Genomic DNA, 25238 nt, shown 5'->3' with positions numbered 1-25238 from the left:
TGTGACGAAAGAGGAAGCTCCATTTCCTTCATCCAGCCAGGGCCAGGCTTCTTGAGCTAGTGACCATCAGATGCCACCCCCTTGCTTGTCTGCAGTGGTGGGGAATTCAAGAGGCGGTCGCTAAGCCCCATTCAGCATGTGGGAGCCAGGAGGGTGAGTCTTACTGTTATTTCTACCATCATTCCACCCATAGAGATTCTTTCTGCCCTACATTCAGTTGGATTCGGACTTTTCAGACTCATATTTCGGTTCAACAGGCTGTTAGCTATTTTTTTATTACAGTGGAACTCTCTGGTGGGTCATTAGCCTTCTAAATAACACTTTTGCTATCGTCTTACTTTTTCATGAATACGGAATATTACATAACCCCGTCCCGTTTTTGTCATCCCAATATCCCGTTTTTGTCTCAAGGAAATATGGTCAGCTTAGGCCATGGCCATCTTAAAGAGGGGGGAGGTCAGTAAGTCCAGGGTCTAAAATTACCTATCTGCACCACTGCTGGAAAAAGCAGGACAGACCAGAGGCACTTTTTTTGTACTTATCTAGCTAAGGATTTTTTTTCTAGGTCTCGTTAAACTTAAGCACCCATTCCATTTTGCTTTTAAATTGTGCTTTAATCAAGGCAATTGACTGGTAGGGGAAGTTGTGTAGGTTCTCAATTCAGGTTTATTTGATGTGGAACCCATGCAAAATAATTTCCTATTGTCTGAGCTATGGATGTTCCAAGCTCCCACAATGCACTGGGCAAGTGCAGATCTCAGCATCTGGCTCAAAAATTCAGAATCTTGAAAACCTGAGGTTTCATTTAAAAGAGAAAAAACGTTTCTAGATAGATGCAAAGATGAACTTTAAAGCACATGGGGAGAGCCTGGTGGAATTTCTGAAGCTTCTTCTCATGAGCCTTGTTCTCAGTGAAGTGGTAAGCCTGTGTCTAAGTTGTACTGCAGGTGGGAGCTTAGCTCACATGAGAGAGTTCACCTCCTACCACCTGCACATCAATAACTAGCAGGTCAAGGAAAAGGCTAGACTAGAATTATTTCCCCTGACAAGATAGATTTCTTTCTATGTCCAAGTATAGTGTTGTACGGACGTACATTCCATCATGTTATTCGCCCACATGCCATCTGAAGTGGTAAAGCCCAGACAGAGTTTGTCCACTTCCGTGAGGACTAGACAGTGATGCAAATTAAACAAATAGTTTCAATTGTGCTTCATTTGAATAAATTATTCAAATGAATAAATTATGCAGTTTGCAGAATTAAGGCTTGGTGCAGAATTTGGGCCAATGCAGCACACAGTTGGATTTTTGTTTTATGTTTATTATGGCTGTTACATTTTATTGATCGATACAGTGCCACCAATGTACACAGTGCCTGGCAAAGAGCAGGTGTGGCAGGGCCCTGCCCCATGGGGCTTACAATCTAAAATAGATACAGGGAAACCACAGAGGAAGGGCAGAAATGGAGGCACAGGGAAGCAAAGGTGATTAGTTCAATTACATGATGTTTGGACATGAAGCTCTCTGGGCGGTTCACAAAACTAACACCACAAAGCACAGCATAAAATAATATAAGCTATGAACACTTAAAGCCACAGTATAACTGCAAACCTTTTTAAAGCATTGCTCCCTCAGAAGTTAGAATGTTTGTGAATATTCCATGCCAACACATTAGCTCAGCCAATCAGTGTCAGAGGTAAGGATGTACAAATCTCTTACCTTGCTCTGCTCAGGGGCATCTGCGGTGGAGGGGAGGTGATCCGTCCCTCCCCCTGGAATCCTGCCTGGCCAGCTGTGCTCCACAGCAAGGCCACAGAGCCGCTGGCCAGGGCCAGCTGCAGCCGGATTTCCTGCCACTGCCGGGCTACGGCCGCAAATGGCAGCGGCTACGCCGGCCACCATTTGCATCCCTGCCAAGCCGTGATAGGGTACCTAAGTATCTACGTAGCCTATCACGGCAAAAGGCAGGGACGCAAATGGCGACCGCTACGCCATTTGCGTCCCTGCCTTTTGCTGTGATGGGCTACATAGATACTTACGTAGCCTATGACGGCTTGGCAGGGACGCAAATGGTGGCCAGCGTAGCGGCCGCCATTTACGGCCGCAGCCCAGCAGCGGCTGGAAGACAACCCAGAGCCGCCACCGCTGCCGGAGCCACCACCAGAGCCGCCGTCGCCACCAGGTAGGCTCTGTCCTGGGGGGATTCTATTGGGGGGCAGGGGGGATTGCCCCGTTCCACCACAGACTCCAGGGAGCCAGATTCTAAAGAATCCGGCCTCACTGGAGTCCGTGGTGGGATTCTCCAACATCCCTAGTCAGAGACTTCACTGCCATAAGTGCAATACAATATGGAATGGCCGTTGCAATCACAGGCATTATTAGCTGAGTACATTATACACACACACCGCAAACCTCTTAGGGGGCAATCTATAGGGATAGGCGGCTGCCTCTGAACTTGTAGGCAACTGCCTATCCAATGCAGGGCAGGAGAAGCATGGAGGGGATCATTCCCTCCGTGCTTCAGCCACCCTGCATTTGCAGCTAGACAGCCGATTTTGGCTGTCTAGCTGTGGGATGGCGGAGCGGGGGAGGAGGCTGCTGGACGATACATAGGATGTGTCATGCCGACATTTCTGCCTTCCCCACCCCAGAACGCCCCATTTTGGCCTCTCCACACTCCTTGTCAAGGGCTCCTTGGAGGTCCCTCTCAGTCTAATCCAGTAGCCAGGTCCAGACACAGACAAAGGGATTATTTTCAAAGCTTTATTGTTCCTTTGCAACTTAACAACTCTACAGGTATCAACTAGATCTGAGCAGCAGCATCCCTATGCCCTAAGTTGGAACAGTTGGTCCCCGTTTGAAAGGGAATTACTGGCAGACCCCTGAACGTAAGGACTAGGGAGAGTCCCTCCCCTTTTCCCTTGGATCCTCTGGGCGCAGCCGTTGTTTGCGCGCCAACCGGGCACTACGCCTCCTTTCCGCGCCCTCCATCTGGTGCCGCTCTCTGCGTCGGCGTCGTGCATCCACCAAGTCTACTTCCCGCGCTCGGTCACTCCCTGGACTTCTATCTAAGCTAGGAATGCTGGTTGGAGGAATCTCCGTCAGCTGTTGGCCCTGGGTAAGAGGAGCGAGCTCCTCTCCCAGGAGCGACTGCTCTTCCTCAGAATCAGAACTACTCTGGGATTCTATGGGCTCAGTGTCCACCCTGACACTCCTCTTCTGAGCAGGGAGCACAGGGGCATTCCACACTGCCTGCAAGGTAGCATGGAAGGGGGGCAAGGTCAGTTCTCCGGGATCCAACCTTGGAGCGTGGGCTCCGAGGTTGGTTCCCGGAAAACCACATATCCTATGGCCGTCCAGCCACTGACTAGCAGCCATAGGATTGCTCCCGCCGTAACTTAAAAAAGTTATTTCTGCAGATTTGATGCCTAGCAAAATCCCAATGAACTTTACAGGAGTTTTGGAAAACTGGAGAACCTCTCTCCCCTTTCCCCTCAACCCCATTTGTTTTTTTAAGGAACTAATTTTTTATCCAGCCACCTCCTATGAAGCACAAAGTGGCTTTGCCTGCCAAAGCAGCTGGGCTGATCTCGGGCTGAAACACAGGGTGCCGGATATTTAATCCTGGATTTCCCAAATCTAATCAAAATGGCACAAGGCTTGATTAATAATTTACCATTTTATTACTGATGCGATGCCTCGGACCATCACAGCATCTGAATAATTGATCTGCCAAAAGGAGCAGCCCGTTCTTTGCTAAAGCGGAGGAAGTTTGACTGGAGTGTTACCAGGGAAAGCTGGATAAATGCATTAAAATAGATTTCAGCTTGGTGCTCAGGAATCCGCTCTCTTGACCAGGTCCAGGAGTAAAAAAAAAAAAAAGGCAAGATGGGCTGAAACAAACAAGGAAAGTCCTGAGCCAAAGGGAGGAAACAAGCATATAGAACATTTCTTGTAAGGAGCATCATATCAAACTCTATGGCTCCCAAGAGCTGCCCTGGTGAAGTTCATATAGTGTGCTTGAAGTTCTGCAGATTTGCTATATATTTCTTTGTTTGAGCCACCTGATAATATTTGTATCAAAGGGCAGGGCATACATTTGTGAAATAAATACATAAATCTATTTAATCAATACATTTGACTGACTTCTCTTAACCTCCCACCTCTCCCCATCACGTAATTCTTGGACTGGATGGGGTTCCATCGGAATCTTCTAGTCTCACCTCTGCCCAAAGCTGGAAGTTGGATGTTACCTAGAGCATCCATGAGAGATGACTATGAATCCTTTTCCTTGAAACCTCAAGGAAGAAGACGTCACCACTCCTCCAGGGCTGCAATCCTCTACCCACTTACCTAGAAATCAGTGGGACTTACTTCTGAGTAAACGTGTATAGGATTGCATAGTAAGTAGCTTTTTCCACTATTGGAACTCTCCTACCATTAGGAATACTAAAATTGCAACTCTAGGTAAGAACTCTACCTAGTTCAGTATTCACAGGCAGGGTATAAAGGTACTCTTTATCTTCCCCTGTTTATCCCACCCACCCCCCACAAGCATGAGGAGTGTCTTGACATACATCAGGAGAGGGGTTGCAATTTAGCTTTCATGGTAGACCTATCCTGCGTAAATTTGTCTAATCCTTTTAAAAAAAATACATCCAAGGTAGTGGTCAACACCACAGCTGCCTTTACTCTAAAGAAAAAATCCGTAGTCCTCCTGTTGTGGAGTCTTTCCATTATATATATAAAATTAAATGTATTAATCACCCATCTGGCTGGTCACCCAGCCACTCTGGGCGATGTACAGCGTATAATAAAACAGTTTAAAACAATAAAATTCTACAATAAAAACGTTTTCTAAAATACCCTAACCCACCCCAAATGCCTGCCTGAACAACCACATTTTTAATGCACGACGGAAGCTCATTAAAGAGGGGGCATGGCAGAGTTCCCTAGGGAGGGAGTTCCACAGAGTCGGGGCCACCACAGAAAAGGCCCAATGGGCTCCCAGGCAGCGACCACGTGATTGCTGAGAGGGGAAGTTTTTAATTTTCAAGGTTCCATAGAGATCAATGAAACATCGCCATCTAATGATTGTTTTGATCATGTAACATTGCATGTGATAAAGATAGTTCATTATTTCTGGATCTTTTTGAGATGGAATAACCGGGAAATTCCTCTGGACGTGCCCTGGAGGTTGATGGCGTCATGAAAAGGAGCCGCAATCTTCTGTGAGTGAGCAATCTCAATAGCAGGATAAAAGCTCCATGTGAAGAAGCCCCACATCTTGTAGCAAGGAATTCCAAAAGTGAATTATGTGATGCGTGAACATATGTGTTTTTTGATGTTGTTTATCTTTTGTTCTGTCCTGCACCGAGTGCCTACTGCAAGCGATATTCATGTATGAAGTTCTTTCCCTTATTTGAGCTAAATTTAGCTTCCTGTATTTTTTAAATCCAATGCAAGTAGTTTTAGAACTCCAAGGCAATCTATAAAGGGTCAGTTTTCTATGGGAAAGGAAGTATTCATTGCTCATGGCATTGTTAAGGAACATTTGCTTATTGTGTCCAGCAGCCAGGTAAATTAACCTCGTTAAGACGCTCAGGATCCTTCAGGCTGCTTGTGGCAAGGCAATCTTTCAAATCTCCAAATCAGCCAGCCAACAATGTATAAAATCCAACATGTCCTCCTTAGAGTAGGCCCATTTCAATGGGTCTACTCTAAGTAGGAATTATGTTGGATTTTTCCTAAAAACTCTGAGGCAATTAACACAACCTCACACAGGGGACAACTTGCATGGTTTGTAACTATTAAACCACAGACAGAACTTTTTCTCACTACAAATGTGGTACTTTCAAGTAGAGTCCACTCACACATTCAGCTGCCACTCACCAATGGCACGTTTATGCATTATACGCCCATCATGTGCTGATTGCAACGGTGGATGGCTTGCATGTGTGAAGGCACCATCACAGATAGGACACCTCTTTTCAGCTAAGTCAGGTCACGTAAGCATCAAGCGTATGTTAAATGAATGTAGATGTACATGCTTGTGTTAACCGGCCCCAAGTGCAAAGTAAGCAAGTGCAAATAAATGAACCTGGTGTACAAGCATTTGTGATGTTTGTAGCCCCCATGTCTGGTACCTAGGAAATCCTTGTCCATCCCTAGTCAAACAAAAGGGTTTAAAGAAACCCTTCCTTTGGTAACATGGCCAGTCAAAGTTGAATCACATGAGAAGGAAGGACCATAGGTCAGTAGCAGAACATATGCTTTGCACACAGAAGGTTCCATGTTCATTCCCCAGCATCTCCAGGTAGGACTGGAAAAACTCCTGCCTGGAAACTTGGAGAGCTGCTGCCAATCAGTGCTGGGCTAGATCAGCTAATGGTCTGGCTCAATATAAGGCAGCTTCTGTTGTTCTTATGTTGATTTCCATTAATCAGTGGATGGCTGTAGCTTTCGGGGATGTGTGAAGTCCTCATATCTCCAGCAGATGTGAAGGATAACTGAAGGAACACCTTCTCCCAGATGGGCTTCCTTGCTTATTCAGGTCACCAACGGAGGTGAGCTTATACATCCTACCAGCATCAGACATCTGCTTTGTTGGGAGCAGGGAGAGAGGCTTTTCTGCAGCTACACCTGTGGGAAGGCCCACAGGTGTACCTGCAGAAAAGTGTGTGTGTGTGTGTGTGTATGTGTGTGCATGCACACGTGTGTGTTTACACTGCAGGTGTCGCTGCAGAAAAGTCTCTCTCCCTGCTCCCAACAAAGCAGACATCTGATGTTGGTAGGATGTATAAGCTCACCTCCATTGTTGATCTTAATAAGAAGGGAAGCCCATCTGGGAGAAGGTGTTCCTTCAGTTGAGAAAGACAGACAGAGAGAGACAGAGAGAGACAGAGAGAGAGAGAGAGAGAAAGGTCTTCGTGTGTGTGTGTGTGTGTGTGTGTGTGTGTGTGAGAGAGAGAGAGAGAGAGAGAGAGAAATATATGGCCTTTTGAAGCCTCCTGTAAATATATTTTAGTGTGAAGCTGCCTTGTCTGAAATATATTATCTCTTTGTTATTGCATTTTATCTGTTGTCCTGTATTTTGGTTGTTTCTGTTATTATTTTATTGAATGTAACTTTAGGAAGCAGCCGTGAATGTTTGAACAATAAGGCAGGATACCTTTATTATATTTTAACCACTAATCAAGAATGCACCGTCCCTTCTTCCTTTATTAAATATATACCGATGATGGAAGAGGTCTTTAACATCCTCACCACAAAAGAAGGGTTGGTGAGGAAGAGGTTAATCTAACAGGGACAGGATATATTGGTGGAGCAGTTCTGTCCTCGCTTCTGGACTCTTTCTGGCGGTTAAATAGAGAGCAAGCCTGGCTGCCTTATTACTATCATTGTGCCGCAATATTGCATTAAAGGAGTTTAGGGTTTCAAATTGAATGTCAAACAGAATATTGCAGGGGAAGCTTGAAGCGTGTGCCAGAGAGCAGCTCCAGCGGTCGCCGAGGCTGTTATCATATCTGCCCAGCGGCGTGCGGAACAAGCGATCCGCTGCCCAGCCCCAGCAGCGACTTATCTTTGCTCAGCAGCTGAAACGCAGGAGGGGGGAGAAAACGGGGGATTGATGGATGTTGGGCCAGAGGGAGGTTGGGGAAGAGCAGACCGAATGGATCCAAAGGAACCTGGTCAGGAGCCTGCCGGGCACACCAGCTTCTGCAGCCAATCATAATTAATCAGGGTTCGGCCATTTTGAACAGGCTGGGGCAGCCGGGGTGGGAAGCAGGTCAGTCCAGGCAGGGGCCAGGCGACACCCATGCATCCTTTTGCAGGACTATAAGGACAGCCCAGTGGCGGCCGGTGGCTTTGCTTTCGGTGGGGATGTGAATCCGTCCTGGGTTTCAGTCAGAACCCGCCAGACCTCTAAAGGAGCTATCCCAGGTGCTGAAGCCTATCCCCAAAATAGGTTCAGCACCTTGGATAGCTCCTCTGGAGGTCTGGCAGGTCCCAACTGAAGCCCAGAATCGATCCCCAGCCCCACCGAAAGCGGAGCCCCCAGCCACCACTGGAGCCACCATGTTGGGTGGATCAGACTAAGGGCCTCTCAAGTCTCCTCTTCTGCTTTCTGCACATAGCTCTCTGAAGACATGAAAAGAGGAGCCAAAGTGGTCCAAGGGCTGGAGCAACTCCCCTGCGAGGGAAAGGTACCATGTTTGGGGCTTTTAGCTTAGAAAAAGGGTGAGTGAGGGGAGCTGTGATAGAAGTGTACAAAGTGGGGTGGAGAAAGTGGATGGGGAGACATTGTTCTCCCTTTCTCATAATACTAGAACTCAATGGGTCATCATCTGAAACTGAGGGGGGGCAGGATTCAGGACAGATCGAAGGAGGGACTCGACGCATAATTACCTCGACGCGTAATTAAACAATGGAATTCGCTACCACAGGATGTAGCGATGCAATGGCCACCAATTTGGATGGCTTTGACAGGGGGTTGGACAAATTCCTGGAGGAGAACGCTATTCATGGCTACTGGTACTGTGCTACCTCCAGTATGTGTCTCAACACCAGTATGTGTCTCAATACCAGCTGCTGTTGGGCCTGGCCCCAGTGCTACTGTGGCCCTATGGCTTTAGAACCAGAATCTAATTCAGAGCAGGATGATAGGGAACCCAGTCCAGTTGTGGGGAGCTTGGGGCCTGAAAGAGCTCTGCGTGGTTTCCCATCTGATTGCAGGCTGAAGGAGAAGAATGCTCCCTCTCAGTCACAGCTGCAAGATACGGCCTTGAAGGAGGCCTCTGACCGACAACCTGGGAATGTGAGAACCATGCAGGCGGAAGACTCCACAGGGAGGGCGGCTCATGGTTGTCACCCGTGTTATGGCACCAACTCCAAAGGACAGAAGAGAGATGCCCACTTAGACATCCTGCTCACTGCCAGGCCAGATTCCCCCATCAGGATAGATTGACAGAAGCAGAGCCCCTCAGCCCTTGCTGAGAATGATGTCTTACTTGCTCCGGAAACGTTCTTGCCCAAACTGATCCAGGATCCCGCACTCTTGTCTGCCTTAAACTCTGTGCTTTGGGGGGCTCTGACTTGGGACATGTATCACCGGACTTAGAACTCTGTCTCTGACTCTGGGCAAATTATTTGCCTTGGAACTTTCTCCTGAGCTTTATTGCTCTTGATTAAGGATTGTTTTATTGGAACTATAAACACTTTAAAGAACTGTGCTGTGTGGCTGACAGCTGCAATAAATTGGAGTTCATTGTTTATTTAACCCTGTCTTGATCTCGGGGGGGGGGGGGGAAGAAACCAAACCTGACAGTTGCTGGGCTGGGGAACACAAGCAGGAGGGGGTTATAGCTCTCATGTCTGGCTTATGGGCTTCCTGTAGGCATGTGGTTGGTCACAGTATGAAGAGAATGCTGGACTAAGAGCAGGGGAGGCTAGCGGATCCGATTTTGGTGGGGCAGAGATTCCATTCTGGGTTTTAGTTGCAACCAGCCAGAAGTCTAAAAGAGCTAACCAAAGTGCTGGACCCATTTGTGGGATAGGGACCAGCACCTTGGATAGCTCTCTTAGGCTTCTGGCTGGCTGTAACTAAAACTCAGAATGGAATCCCCGCGCCACCGAAATGGGACCCCCCAGCCTCCCCTGACTAAGAGGGACCCTTGGTCTGATCCAGCATGGCTCTTCCTTTGTTCTTAAGGTAGCATCCTCTGCCTTCCGCATTTGGTAATCAGAGCATATGACTTCTGAATGAGGATGCACCATTTTGCAAATAGGACGAACGTCCATTGATAAGCCTGCATAATTATTTCTCATTGTTTTTAAAGGGTTCACTAGAATTCCAAAGTTAGTTATGCTTTTGCTGCCTGGAGCAGAGCTGTCATCCCCCTCACTCAGTCCAGGGCTCCCTGTGCCCTTCACTGGCATGGCTGTTACCTGCTCAGGCACCGCAGGGCTAAAAAGGCAGCTCTCTCCCACCCACCAATGAGGCTTTGTCATCCAAGGCAGACCTCACACCTCCATCCAAAGCAGCCGGTTTCCCAACCCACAGGACCTCTGTCTTGTTAGGATTTAAGTGCAACTTGTTTGCCCTCATCCATCCCAAAACATCCTCCAGAGACTCGCCCAGAATTTCCATGGCCTCCCTTGGACTATATGACTGAAATGAGAGGTAGAGCTCAGGGTCAACTTTTGGAGAGGAAGGGGTATCAAGCTTCAGCCCCCTCCCCCCCAAAAAAACCTCCAAACAGGTGATTGGCACAGTGAACTCTTGCTGCACCACAAATTTGGACAGTAATGCACACATGAATACAATCTAACAAGGGGGCAGCCATTTCCTGGATGTGAAGCTTTTCCTTCAGAGAAATGCTTCTCTGAAATGCTGATGGCTAGGAACTTGGATTTTTTCCCCCTTTCACAAATGAGAGTTATATAGATCTGTGCCAAATGCACTATCATCTGATGTTCATATTGAAAGTATCTATATCTCTGGAGTAGATCCATTTAGTGAGCAGGAGCATCTCACTGCTTTGCGCAAGTGAGGCAGTGCCAATCTGGATTGGGGCCCCCATGTCCTTTAAGTAAGAAAGGGAGAGTAAGAGAGAGAGTAAAAGAGTGTAAAAATGTGTGTGTGTGTGTGAGAGAGAGAGAGAGAGAGAGAGTAAAAGAGAGGTTCCTCCCCTCCTTGAAGTTACTTGCCTTAGTTTCTCTTCTGTGTGCAATGGAGGTTGTAGCTGGAACAGAAAAATGTGGGTCCAAAGGACTCCTTCTGTGTTTATTTATTTATTTATTTATTTCTATACTGCCCAATAGCCGAAGTTCTCTGTGTTGTTGTGGGGTTCTTCTCCTGCCCAATCCTCTGCTTTGCAGGCATGATCTCAAAGTTAATTTGCCTCTGCTTCCCTTTTCTGTACAATGGGTTGCTGCTGTGGTAACTCTGACCCCTTGGCTGTGCCTGCTGGGACCCCTTGGCTGCGCCTGCCATTAGTTGCCCTGCCCCCCACCCCGTCAATCCCAACAGGCACCAGCCATCAACTGATCATGGGAATATTCATCTTTTCTCAGACCTTTTCAGCACTGTTCCCGCGCCCTGTCAGCAATGCTTCATTTTCCTCTCCCCAATCAGAAATCATGCAGCAAAAGCTGGGTGTCAGTATAATACTACATAGCCAATCAGATTTGGCTGCATGGTGAAGTCACTAAGGGCAAGTGAGGGTGAGAGTATTTTAAGCAAATGAGCAAACTTTTTTTGTTATAAGGAGGGCTGAAAAATAATCAAAAGAGAAAAAATGAAGAACATGTAAAACAATGGCTAGTTGCATGAGCAAAACTTATAGCAATGATGTGGGACCTCTGGCCCATGGGCTGAATGTGGCACACCACAACTCCCCATGCAGCCCCCAAGGCTCCAGCTGAAGCCCATCCCCAAAAGAGAAGTGAGAGGGAAACTGTCAGAGTCAGGAGTTGCTGTAGCAAGGTTCCTGAAATGCATTGGTGTGGCTGCTCCCGAAGTATGACATGTTCTCTGCTCTGGAACACAGACATCATGTTTATCCTGAGGATATGTTCAGTTCTGGCTTTAAAAAAAAACAATGGAACAACTTGTAAAAAGCTCGTGAAGTGTAGAGGCTGGAGAGTGGGCTACAAATTAGGAAGGCCCCGCTTCGAATTTCATCTCTGCCACGAACTCACTAGGGCTGGAGCACTAGTACGCACGCTGAAAACCTACCCACATCAGCTCCGCTGAACGCAGTGGGGCTTGCTTCTGAGTAGACATGCATCAGACCATGCTGCGAGTGACTTTAGGCAACCCACTACAGTCTCACCCCCAGTGTCTTCCCCCCACTATCTGCCGCATGGACACAACAATACTGATGCAGTTTCAGGGGCTGCTGTAAGGGTTCATGACATCTCAGAAGTGAAGAGCTTTGTGCCATATAAATGCTAAGTCTTACTATTATATAGGGAAGTCCTTTTTAGCCAGAAACATTTCCTAGATCAATCCAGAAGTGCTCGCTCTCCTGTACGTGTGGCTAAATCCCATCCTTGCAGGAGGCCAACAAAAAAGTAACAGCACCTCCAGCAATGCTGTTACTGTGTATTCTTTCCTGTCACAGGCTCTATTGTAGGGAAGTTAAAAATGAAATTAAAACTCCGCACCCTCCAGGGTTAAGTTTGCATTTTACAGCCCCGTCGTTACAATAACATGGCAAGAGCCATGCGCTCATCCTATGGGCACTCTGTATTTAGTGACAAACGAGCGGAGCCTTCAGAGCGTCCATCAATCATGGAGATAATTTTCCATCTCATCAATTATGCAAATTAAACCACACCAAAAAAACTATGTTCAAATAACACTAAGGGTCTGACATAAACCCATGAAAGCGAGAAACGCAGAGTGAGGGTTGCAACTCCCTCTTCTGTGCGCTCAGGTGAGCTTTGGAACTGCTGGAGGTGAAACCTGCAAAGCCCTCGGTAGCCAGTGGGCATGGTTCAGCCGCAGACAGTCACTAACTGGGGAGCTCTGAGAAGCCTGACACATCTGCTGCTCAGCATGTGAAGGGTGTCTTTCCCTCTTCACCCCTGAGTAACTAAAGCTGGCCCAAATGGCACATCTGAGTTTAGAAACATGGGCTCCCACATCAAAAGGCATGACATGGCTGGCTGGGCCATGCAGAGAGTTGTAGGGCTTTTTTTTGCCTAAGCATACATAGGATTGTGCCCTGATAGGCTTTAGCTCTGGCATTTCTTGTATGGGGAACATAACCTGCTCAGAAACAGTGTAAATATACCTGCTTGACCTAGATTTGTCTATTCTATTCATTTGTTTTATGTCCCACCCTAACTCCAGATCTTAGGGCTTATTATGCAGAAATTCATACTTAAAATCATTCAGTCATCCAAGAGATGCCACTGTGGTTTCAACAAAATCAAAGCTAGATTTTCTTACTTCTCTTCCCAAAAGTAAAGGGAGAACAACTTGTGTCCAGCCCACCACTACCATCATCATACATATGCTTCACAATATACTTTCAAGCAAATAAAAAACATGATCAGTATGTTGTTGTTGGTCAGTCTTTAAGCCGTGTCCGACTCTTCGTGACCCCATGGACCACAGCACACCAGGCCTTCCTGTCCTCCGCTCTCTCCCAAAGTGTGCTCAGGTTCATTTATCTTACATTCCAGGCTCCTAAACAATATTGTTCTCTACAGCATCGGATTTTCTTTTCACCACCAGACACATCCACAGCTGAGTGTCCTTTCGGCTTTGGCCCAGCCGCTTCACTCTTTCTGGCGCTACTTGGAAATTCCCTCTGCTCTTCCCCAGTAGTATATTGGACACCTTCCGACCTGAGGGGCTCATCCTCCAGCGTCATCTCTTTTAGCCTTGTGATACGTTCCATGGGGTTTTCTTGGCAAGAATACTGGAGTGGGTTGCCATTTCCTTCTCCAGTGGACCAAATTTTGTCAGAACTCTCTGCCATCGTGGGTGGCCCTGCACGGCATAGCTTATGGCTTCACTGAGTTACGCAAGCCCCTTCGCCACAACAAGGCAGTGATCCATGAAGGGGGATCAGAATGTAGAGGGGCATAAATTTTGTTTTGCTAGTAGTTAACAAAAAGCTCCCTTTCCAAAATAAAGACCTGCAGTGTTGCCTTCCTTCCTAACTCATATATAACTAGCAGACCAGCCCTGTGCATGTCTACTCCAACGTAAGAAGGGGTAGAGAGACATTTGTTCAGTTTGCATTTTAATGGGAACCTAAAGTTCCCGTTTTTGAACCGCTATGCAAAACGAAACAGAGTTATCCTTCAAAATTTGCATTTCTCCAAATTCCCCAATAAAGAAATGTGCACAAAAATGTCTATATTAGGAGAAATTATGTTTAAAATGTTTCATATTAGGAAAACTGCTTGGGGAAAAAAATTGTATTAGGGGAAAGGCATACAAAATGCAAGTATCAGGAGAAACATGCACAAAAATGCTTATGAATTTTCATGCAAACTTCTTTTTAAAAAACGGTCAACGTTCAGGATGAACTGAACTTAAGACTGGAGAAATTCTCAAAGTTCCAGATGGACCAGGCTTAAGATTTAAAAAATGAAGGATAGAAAGAAACCGAAATTGACAGATTCTTCCATCCCTAGATGGAAGTCCCACTGCATTCAATGCAGCTTACTCCAGGTTAAATGCACATAGGATTTCAGTTGCACTAAATTCATGACAATGAAGTTGCAAATTCTGTCCCCCTATGCTAGGAATATTCTTCACCATCCAATACTTTTCATAAAACATATTCTCTCAATAGTTCATATGAGTAAACATTTCTCTATAAGGACTCACTAAATATTTTGTGCACATCAATAAGAATATCATACAGTTCAAATCCATTGAGAAAGTTATAATCCTATATATTGTATCTCTAACATCAATCACATTTTAATTTATGTGTTTATTTTGCAATTGGCACATCTAGCAAAGATGATAAAACATGAACTGTGTTTTGCACGTCCAACAACATGGATCATGGGTTGGATCCAGATTAAGGTGCGTTCAGTGGGGCTGGTGAAAGAAGAGTTCCTCGCTCCTTCCTCTGCACAGCAGCCCTGCCTCCAGCCCCCTGAAGATGCCAGACAGAAGGTCAGGGACCCTGCTGAATTGGGTGAGCTGTGGTGTGTATGTGGGACAGGAATTCCGCATTATCAGGAGGAGGCACCTTCTGTGAGCAGAGTCTTTCCATCCACGGAAGGCAGAACCTGGGTCCCACCCCATACACAGCAGTTATTCTATGTAGTCTGTAAACTAGAGGTTTATTATACCCCCTAGTGGGCTATCGGATATGGCTGATGGGTGTGGAGAATGTGGACAGGGAGACATTTTTCTCCCTCTCTCAAAGTACTAGAACCCGGGGTCATCCTATGAAGCTGATTGGTGGGAGATTCAGGACAGATAAAAGGAAGTCCTCCTTCACGCAGCGCATAGTCAAAGTATGGAATTCTCTTCCACAGTATGTAGTGATGGCCACCAACTTGGATGGCTTTAAAGGGGGGTTAGACAAATTCCTGGAGGATCAGGCTATCAAAGGCTACTAGTCCTGATGCCTCTGAGCTACCTCCAGTATCAGGGGCAGTATGCCTGTGCACACCAATTGCTGGGGAACATGGGTGGGAGGGTGATGTTGCACTTGTGTCCTGCTTGTGTTTTCCTGACTGACAGCTGGTTGGCCACTGGGTGAACAGAATGCTGGACTAGATGGACACTTGGTCTGATCCAGCATGGTTCTTCTTACGTTCTGATGTTTATAGCTTTCAGCTTGGTGGGTGGCAGATCATGCAAGCCTGTAACAGTAGAGAAATAATTCTCCATTAAATAGTGCCTTGTTGGTAACATCTAACTCTGGCCAGTATCCAACTGTGCCATGCTGTTAGCACAAATGACATAGTGCTAGCGGAAACTATGTTCCAAACTATGCACATGAGGAGAATCCAACTGAAATCCCATTTATGCAAGTGGGGTTGTGCAAGCGATCACGTAATTCATTGTGCATTACGCTTCTGCAATGCATTATGCATAATTCTTTTGCAACCCATTGTGCAACCTGTTGTGCAAGCGGTTGTGCATTCCGCTTGCACAACCTGTTCTGGGTGTAATAGACAACTGCTTGTGCAACAGAAAGATTTGGTGGAGCTCTGTTAGCGCTATTAGATTTTGCGGAATGACAACACTGGTATTGTCCAATGTGTCCATACCTGTATTCTCCCACTTTTCATTTAATTTTTCTTTTCGCATTTGCCTCTCTTTGTCCTGTCCTGAACATCACACATTTCCCATAGACATATGCTATTCTTCTTCCTGGAATTGTGAGCTCATTTGTGTTTTTAATTTCTTAATCACCACTGAATTAGTATAATTGCAGTAATGCAGCTGTAGACACTACTCTGATCAGTTGGATGATGTAATTTGCTGAGAGGCAATGGGAAAGGACATTGATAGGATGCTGAAGCAGCCAGACTTCAATCCCTGTCTGGTTTTGCTGGTGGACCCACTTCTTCTGAGAAGCTGCCTATGCGCTTAATTAGGGACGGCACGAGAGTCCGAAGAGGGGGTGGAGTCTGACGGACTCCCTCACCCACCCAACCACCTGAACCAACCACATGGACCCACTCACCAGGCTGCGGGGGGGCACTGGCTTGCCTGCTTGGTGACCAGGGGGGAGCATTGCAAGGCCGTCCGTCACCTTACTGATTTGCCATTGTGCACAGAAGTCACGGCTCAGTTACTTCCACAAATCTAATGTTGCACCTGTGGCTGCCTTAAAAGGGTGATGGTTCAACATCACAGGCATAAAAGGCCCTTTGCCCCTGTAATGTTGAGTCATCATCCCTTTAAGGCAGCCACAGATGCAGCATTAGATCTGTGGAAGTAACCAAGCCATGATTTCTGTGCACAATGGCTCGTTGGTAAGGCGATGGACAGCCTTGCAACGCTTCCCAAACGGCCACCAAGCTGTCCCGTAGCTCCCACGGCACAGCTCGCATGGGCAGGCAGCGACAGCAGCTCATTGATCACCCGACGGGACTGGACAGAGAAGAGTCTGTCCATCCCTACTCATAATGCTGGGGTGGAGAACATGCAGCCCTCCAGAGGTGAAGCCCTTCACATTCCTCTTCACCCCAAAACACAAACACACAATCTTCAAGAATCCCATGCTCATCCATTGCTCGGTCAACCAATAGTGTTCTCCTTGCATGGTAAATTCAGACTCCATCACAAGGTAGAAGCAGTTTTGCAGCCAACTTTGTGGGACGGGTAGGAGAGATTCTTCTGAGGACTCCTTCATAGGTTATATCCCTCAAACAATTTTTGTAACCATTATTTATTTACAAAAAATATAAGTTGAGCCTGGGGGAGTGGTCAGCCAGTGCTTGTGTGCCTAGAAAGCAACTGCATGACCTTGGAGCCCCCCACCCCTCAAGGTTCCTTCTTGCCAGCCTGAGGCAAAATTCAGGCTAGGGGTGCTTGAGGAATTCAGTCTTGTGAATCCTGATATGAACTGGTTGATGCGCACCTCACGGACTAATGTGCAGACACCAGCTTTTGCGCTTCTTGAATCTTCCAACTAGGGGAGGGTGAACCTGTCAGTTTCACTTTCTCCTCCATCCAATTTTTAAAAAATCTTTAAAGTTCCTCCTCTCCTGAATATGAACCATGTGAATTTTGGTAAATTCTTATAAAAGAAAACAAAACAAAAAGAACTTAAACAAAATTCTCACCAATCTGCACCAGCCAAGTTCAATAGGTACAGCTATTTCTAGCACGGAGAGGACCATGTTTTGCCTGTCTGCCTGCCATCTAGGTGTTAAAGATGAGAAGCTTTTGGTAAATTCCTATCAAAGCTGATTGGAAACAAAATTTTATTATTTATTTATTGCATTTATATCCTGCCTTTTTCCCTCTTGCAAGGAACCAAGGTGGCCTACATTATCCTCCTCCTCTCCATTTTATCCTCACAACAACAACCCTGTGAGGTAGGCTGGGCTGAGAGTCTGTGACTGGCCTGAAGTCACCCAGTGAGCTTTCGTGGCCAAGTAAGGACTAGAACCCAGGTCTCTCAGCTCCCAGTCCAAAACTCTCACCACTACACCACACTGGCTCTCACCTATTCCTAGTTTCAACACAGTTCTCAGCTCAAAAAAGTATGAAATTATGTTTACAATGCTTATTTTGAGAGGAAATATGTTTAGAAATGTGTTTAAGAGAAAATATTTAGACATATGTAGATTTTTTTAAATTTAAAATGCAGATTAATGCAAAAACAGGATGGAACAGATTATGGGTGAACACATATGTAAATTGTGCAGAATGGAAATAGATAGATTTGCCCTTCCCTAACTCAGACCTATATTTGCATCTCAGAGTTACATTCCAGCCTGTCCCACTGTCTACTTCAGACCACATCCAAGCAGGTTGGGTGTGTCCAGCAACTAGCAGCCACCAGGCATCAAAAGCAATCAGTGCTCATTCTGCAAACATCTTCCACTATTAGGGAAATCCTTGAGATAACCCTCTGTTCTCTTAATGCAGTGAAAGGAAGGCAGTCTTTGAGGCAGGTGCCCATCTTTGGAGCTCCTTTCCAATGGTTTGTTCTGCAGCAACAATGTCAAACCTTTGATTTGAGCTATCATTTTGTAAAAGGAATGAGCAAGGAAGAATCTGTGAGATTTAAATAGTTAAGTGTTTTGCCTTCCTCCGCCGCCTCCTCCTCTTCTTCTTCTTCTTCTTCTTCTTCTTCTTCTTCTTCTTCTTCATGTTATCATCTGCCATGAGCAAGGCTACATATTGAGGTATATAGCAAGAGGGGGAAGGAATGGAGTTTTGAATTAATGCTGTTTTTCTTTTATTGTGTTCTTTTACCTCTCCTTAACATTTACAATTAAAAATAAATATTGCAATGGACTCTCTTGACAAAATATTGGGCCATGGAGGTCCTGTGGAAGAAAGCTGCTTGACCGCAATGTGCAGATCAGCCTCTTGACAAAATTCCCGGCAGAGTGCCGCCTGAAATTCTCCTGGGAGTCTTCTGAATTGACAGATCTCTGGGTCTCTGAGGGCGTTTGACAGTTAAGAGTGTTCTTCATGGCACATGGCATAGGTATATTATGTGCGTGTGCTGCACACTTCCATAGAGCTAGAGAAGTCTAGAGAGCGAATGTGACAGGGCTGGACAGAAGACAAGCAAGGCAGACAATGAAATTCCTTTTCTGTTCTTCTCATAACTTCCCCTGCCCATCACATCCATAGACAAGGAGGATAATGGAATCTGTCTTCCCAGGCCAACTGAGAAGTAACCCCAGGTAGTCTTGAAAGTCTTGTCTTTTGCACATGTCAAATAAGGAACTGTCTTCCTCCCCTCCTACCCTGTTTGTCTGTTGGCCCCAGTAAGAGCTTGTCATGTTTGTTCCCTTCTGTGTATGTGTGTCTCTCCTCTTGAGAGCCACAAACATTTGCTCCTGCCGCCATGCCACCTCAAACTGCCACCTTGCACATCTTGGGAGTGCAAATCGACTGACACCCAAGAGCAAGTCTGTCATGTTCCGTGATAAACTGGGGAGGAAATGACACAGACATCTGTGTCTCTGTCATGGTGTGTTGATGGAGGGCAGGCGGAAGAAGAGATATTGATCTTATTTATGGGGCCACAGCTTGCCAGTGTGGCCATCCTCATCATCACAATGTCCTCTGTGAGTTCGACATTTCCTTGGGGAAACAATGGGCTACCTAGTGGCTGCCTGTAGTCGGGGAGGGATTCTGGACAATAGTTGAAAGTTCCAGTCTGACCTGATGCACCTGCCTCATTCTCCACCAGCCCTTACTATCCACATGGGCATGGCCCAACCAAATGTGTTTGAAGCACATAAAATCCTACAGGTGTTGGCCAAAATCAATGTGGGCAATTCCTGGATTTTAATCCAGGTTTGTAAGCACATAGACTGTATTTGGATGAGCCGTCTCCATGTGGCTGGATGGGGCCAGTACATTGGTTCCAATGTACCTTTCAGGTCTGAAGTGGTCCAGAATTGGTCCCCATACCTAGTCCCCAGCTACAGGCAGCCACTGGGTAAAATCCTGGATAGAAATCTGGGAATTGATTGTATGGTTTGGGGTTATATAGTCTAAAAAACATTATGTGCATAGCCTGCAATGGGATGGGGAATCCCTGCGTGGAAGGTGGAGGCAAGGCCAGGCCAGATGCTCCATGTGCAGGATTGGATAGGATATCTTAAATATCATTATAACCAGCCCTCTGACTGCAGATGATGCTAATGTGAAGGCAGTCAGGAGGCTTGTCAACTAGTGGCATTAAGGAGACCAGTCATGGATGGTGTCCAACCTCACCTGGTCAATTCGGTTCACCAGGTGAGGCTGGATCTGTTGTTGCTTGTGGAAGCCTAGGTCACAACTAGGGATGTGTGCATTGTGTAAAAGCTACTCCGTCTGTATTTTGCAGTCCACCCATCACCAGAATTGGATTTTTTTTCCCAAATTTGCATTTGTGCAATTTTGCATGTGCAAAAATGTGCAAATTCCCCCCAAATGCACATTTTCATGCTTTTGCTTATGGGGTGAATGTACATGTCTGGCCAGGTTTTTTTGGCCACGTTGCCTATTTTTCTAAGACACAATTTGTGCAAAATTCAGTAAAGTTAGAAAACCAGTCTGCAAGTCCACGGAATCCACCCAATGGGGAAAGCCAGTCCACTGCAGAATCCACAGGTCAGTTTCATAAGCATCTGACCTCATTTGGTTCCATTGTGGATTTTGCCAACATCCCTAGTCACAACTATGTCAAAGAACATCTTTTACCCCTCTTTCATCCCTGGTTACATCCCCTTTTCATAGACATATATGCATAGTATCATGCATGATCTCCAAGTACTGACTATAGATTAAGGTCCTCTAATTATAGCACAAACTGAAATCTTTGAGAGTTCCAGATTATGTTAGGATCAACCAGTGAGTCTCCAAAGCCTGAGGACTGTTTTGCTCATCTGTCAGTGCTCTATTCCATCATCTTGTTCTCACATTACCTCACCAGCTCCATTGTTATCACCAGATTCCTCCTCTTCCTGATGCTCAGTTTTCCTCTCTTCACTAGGATGGGGGAGAAAATTGTTTTGTTCACATTTTAATGTGAATGTCCCTAATTTCTCACTTTCAAACCAGTATGCGAACCGAAGCACAGTTATCCTTCGAAACTCGCACCTCTCCAGATTTCTCAATGGAGCTCTGCAATCAAACATATGCATACAAAAATGCATCTGTTGGGGGAATGTGCACACAAAAAGGTGTATATTAGTGAAAATAATATCCAAAATTCATTATATTGGGAAAAGTTGTTTGCAAAAAATATACAGTTGCTTGAATATTAGGCACAATTGCATTCAAAAATGTGTGTCTTTGGAGAAATGCACACAAAAATGGTGGTCTGCAAATGCACTAATTTTCACACTCACTTAAGAAGAAAAATCTTGAAATTTAGGGCAAACCAAACACAAGATTGGGAAAACAAGAAATGGAGAGAAACCGAAACTGACCGATTCATCCTTCCCTACCTCCTACCCTATCCCCACCTTCTCTAGTCTGTTAAGATGTAAACTCTAAGCTCTCCACGTAAAAAAACCTGTGTTGTCTGAGTTCTGTACTGCACCTCGCACAAAGTAGAGTCTTAACTGATGCTGCAGTACAGGCTTATCAACATAGGTCTGTTCTGCCACGGTGTCTTTCTCCCTCGCCCACCCCTCAAAACAGGAACCCGTGTGACTGATCTCTGAGACACTGTTGCTGCTTAGCATTCTCTCTCCTCCTGAGACAGCATGCAGAAAAATCACTTTAAAGAGAGAGCCCTGCCAAACAGGTGGCTAAAAGGTCTCTGCGTTTATTCATCAAAATCACTGGAGATATTTTCTTCATAGGGTGGCGCTGGACCTGAAGCAAAAACAATCCATCATGACACGGAGAGAAGCAAAAACTCTCTTCACCTTCATGGATCCCCCCTCCCATCTCTCTCTCTCTCTCTCTCTCTCTCTCTCTCTCTCTCTCTCTCCATCTCACCTTACTAATGTTTAAATGGATAGAAATTCATCTTTCTCTCCAAAGAACCACACAGTTGCAAAACGGGCAGCTCTTAAACAAGCTGCCTGTGTGGGAAGCATTTGTCACTCTGTGATGGTGTGTGTGTGTGTGTGTGTGTGTGTGTTTCTATCTCTCCCTCTCTCCCTCCAGGCCCCCTCCCTCTTCGATGTCTCTTCTGATTTATATGGCTGATGCCTCATAAAAACAGCCTAAGCAACTAAGTCATTTTTGGGAGAAGAGACATTGATCAGAGCTAAACCTTATCTTTGTTCCCGTGTGAAAAGAATAGGATCCATCAATCCCAAATCAACGTGGGTTCAAGCTTAGCAAGTCTCCAGAGGGGAGCTCCAGACATTGCTGGTTCCAGCAGGATTGGACGGAGTGGGGCAGAACACCGGGCCCTGAAGGCCAACAGAGATCCCAGTGAAGAGGTCTGAGGAGGCTGCACAAAAGCCTTCTAAAAAAGGCCTCGTTCTCATTGAGGGGGTCGACTTGAGTCCAGAGTATGCCACTTCAGACTACAGGCAGTGGCCAGGAGGCAGGAGCATCCCACTTTTTGCCCTGAAAGGGGTTGAGCTTTTGCATGCATTCTAATCAAGCACCAATCAAACTTCCCCTGCCCAGAAATCCAAGAACGTACCTTTGGGGCATGGGAAGGCACAGGCAGAAAAGCTGGCAGTGGTGGTGGAAGCAGCAGAGGACACTTCCTGGGGCATAGCGGAGTGTCATTTCCCACCATAGATTGGGAGTGGGTCCACTGATGTTATGTGTGGCATTTCCACCAAGAGAAATGAGCCTCTGAGAAAAGTCATATCCCCAGCAGAAATGGTGTGCATAGCATCACTTCCCCCCTCTGAGGATTCTGGGACTGGTCTTCTCTATCTCGGTCCCCGGCAGGAAACGTCATGCCACTCTAGCCCAGGGAGAACTCCCACCACCACATCCTCTGTATTCCCCTGCTGCACCAGTACGTTCCTGGGTTTCAAGAGAGGGGAAGGGGTGGGTGGAAGAGAAGGCTTGAAGGATCGAGGACTGTGCTTTCCTCAGTCCTGCTTGCTAGCCTTCAAGCAGGGGTGAGAGGCTCATAACATTCCTAGGAGGTGGCTCACACACACACAATCTTGTGTAATGGGTTGGATCCAGCCCGAACAGACGTCAAATTGTGCGACAGGACTTTCACAACCTCTCTACCCCCCTACAGCTTCTCCGCACATGCTCCAAATCTGCTCCAAAGGATCCCCCAACACTCCAGAGCAGATTTGGGGAGCATGTAGGGGGCTGCAGGGGGAGGGGGAAATCTCTTCCGCCAGCAGTGCCCTCCTGCTGGTGGAATGACACATTGGATACAACCCATGGAAAGCTTCCCTGTTAGAGAGAGGTATTTTATCCTAGCCTTTCCCATGACATGCTAGTTTTCCATATACAGGCACTCCTTTTTGTATACAGGAGGTTCTTCTGTCTGGAAGAGCATTCAGTCATGCCGGCCCTGTTCCCCACCCCACCCCACCCCCCAGCAGTCTGAGGTGGTTTACTCCGTAGATTTACCACCTCAATGAAATTTAGGCCAAAGTCACTATATGGCCTTCTTCGCAATGCCCTTAGGCAGGCTTCTGTTAACCATCTCCTTGTATCCACAACTCTAGGCTGATGGAAGGAAGGGTGGTTTTGTGTTTGCCCATCTTCTTATTTCATACCTGAGCTGGAGAGTCTGAGCTCCATTCATGGTTGCGAACACAGATGGAACGTGCTGCTGTGGATTCGTGCAGAATGGAACAGGGCTGATTGCATGCAGGCTGAATGATGGGCCCACATTTTGTTTTGCTTTCTTTTGTTTTGGCCCCCTGCCTCTAGTGCTCCAAGATGGATGGAGTTGGGGGTGGGGAGATTTAAAATAGAAGGAGTTCATCATTAGGTCTGGCCAATCAATAATTACCATTTTTGCCTTAGAACCTGTCAGCAGGATTTTATTTGGGCGTTCCCTTCAAACGTTAAAATTAACATTTCAAAGAGCTTCTCATTTCAATTTCAAGTATCTTCTCCACCCACCCGCCCCGCCGCCACCGCCGCCCTTTTCCTTGAAACTTAAGTTTGAAGTAAAAAATGAAAAGACAGGCAATAATGTGAGAAGACACAACAGTACGAGATCACTAATTCTAAGGGTCGAGGGGAGAAGGAGCAGCAGCTCACCTATTACGTTCCTTAATGTATCATGGGTGGGTTTGTGAGACAGAATTAAACAGCCTGAGGAAAGAATTGCTAATTATTGTAAGAGTTTGCATGAGCAAGTTTTGTAACTGAGGCTGCAAACCTATGCACACTTGTGTGGGAGGAGGTTCTATTAAATACACTGAGACTTAGTTGTGACTAAACGTACATAGGATAAGGATTACACTGTAAATCATAGCCAGAAATGTGTGTGTGTGTATTCTCCAATGTGTCCACACATTATGCAAAAGTTCCAGTTCTACTTTCTGCATCAAAACCAATATGTGTGGGTCAGGCCAATAAGAAGGCCCTAGAACTGGTTCAGCAGAAGACCCAATAGCTCAGTGGTAGACCACCTGCTCTGACCATAGAAGATGTGCCCCCAGATGTTTTGAACTTCAATTCCCATCAACCCCATGCAACTTGGTCAATGGTCAGGGATACTGGAAGTTGTGATCCAAAAGATATGGAGGGCACCAGGTTGGGAAGGCTGCCTCAGTTATCCACGTGGTGAGTTGCTGCTCCTCAGAGCAGACCATACCAGGCCGGACGGACCTGAGATAAGGCAGTTTCCGATGTCCACAGCTAGGAAAAAGCTGAAGCAATCACAGAACAGAAAACGGTCAATCCCACACCCTCAAAACTAACTTCCTGTTCTTCATTCTCAACTGATGGTGACCAATGACACTCAGTGGCTTCTCCAAAGGCAGCTCTCAGTCAGTCAGTCTAACAGCCTGTTCCCAGTTTGTCAGGGTGGACTGTGGCTTGGAAACATTTGCTCATGGCCATTAAAGAGACAAAAGTGGCACTTTGGGGGGGCAATAAGAAACTTAACTCTCTCTTGCTGGGTCGATTCCAACCTGAACAACCACTCCAGACTGCTTGCCTCTAAGAGCCGGCAGTTCCAGCTTTCACACGGCTCTGGAGTATTTTTAGCATAAAGAGTGGCACCAGCTGCTACAATCTCTCCCCAATGTGGCTCAAATCAGGAAGGTGGGAGGAAAGCAATCCAGAAGGAGAGACAGACAAATGGGACACAGCAGACAGCAAAGCGATTTGGGAGGACCTGGGGTGGAATCTCCCCCCAAGCTCAGAGACAAGGCTTCAACTTCCTGCTGTTGGCTGGTATTTAGGACTGCAATAAAGATTGCAATGTTTATTTTATTATTTATGTATTATTGCATTTATATCCCGCCTTTTTCCTCTTGCAAGGAACCCAAGGCGGCTCACATGATATTCTTCCTCTCCATTTTATCCTCACAACAACCCTGTGAGATAGGTTAGGCTGAGAGTCAGACAATTTGCTCCACTGAGGTAGGGAGCTCAATGGAGGCCTTTGATCCCACTTGGGCCAGGCTGCCCCCCCCCAAGCTCCTCCCCTGTTCCGAA

General features: G+C 46.4%; 1 protein-coding gene across 4 annotated transcripts in view; it reads left to right on the top strand.

Annotated features, from left to right (window-relative positions):
- The window catches only part of CELF4 (CUGBP Elav-like family member 4), a 1119657-nt gene that overhangs the window by 936050 nt on the left and 158369 nt on the right, over positions 1–25238 (top strand). Inside the window, exon 5 of one of the 4 annotated variants that reach the window (XM_084832006.1) lies at positions 14968–14982. The exons of the other annotated variants lie outside the window; for them this stretch is intronic. Within the exon in view, the coding sequence (XP_084688132.1) occupies positions 14968–14982 (15 nt within the window). The remainder of the gene's footprint in view (positions 1–14967; positions 14983–25238) is intronic. 4 annotated transcript variants of the gene reach the window in all.

The sequence above is a fragment of the Heloderma suspectum genome, chromosome 2 (assembly GCF_057233095.1).
Source record: "Heloderma suspectum isolate Gila_16-S chromosome 2, 16-S_ref, whole genome shotgun sequence".
In the NCBI taxonomy this organism is placed as follows: Eukaryota; Metazoa; Chordata; class Lepidosauria; order Squamata; family Helodermatidae; genus Heloderma; species Heloderma suspectum.
The sequence above is the reverse complement of the archived record's forward strand: the minus strand, read 5'-3'. Positions and strand labels throughout refer to the sequence as shown.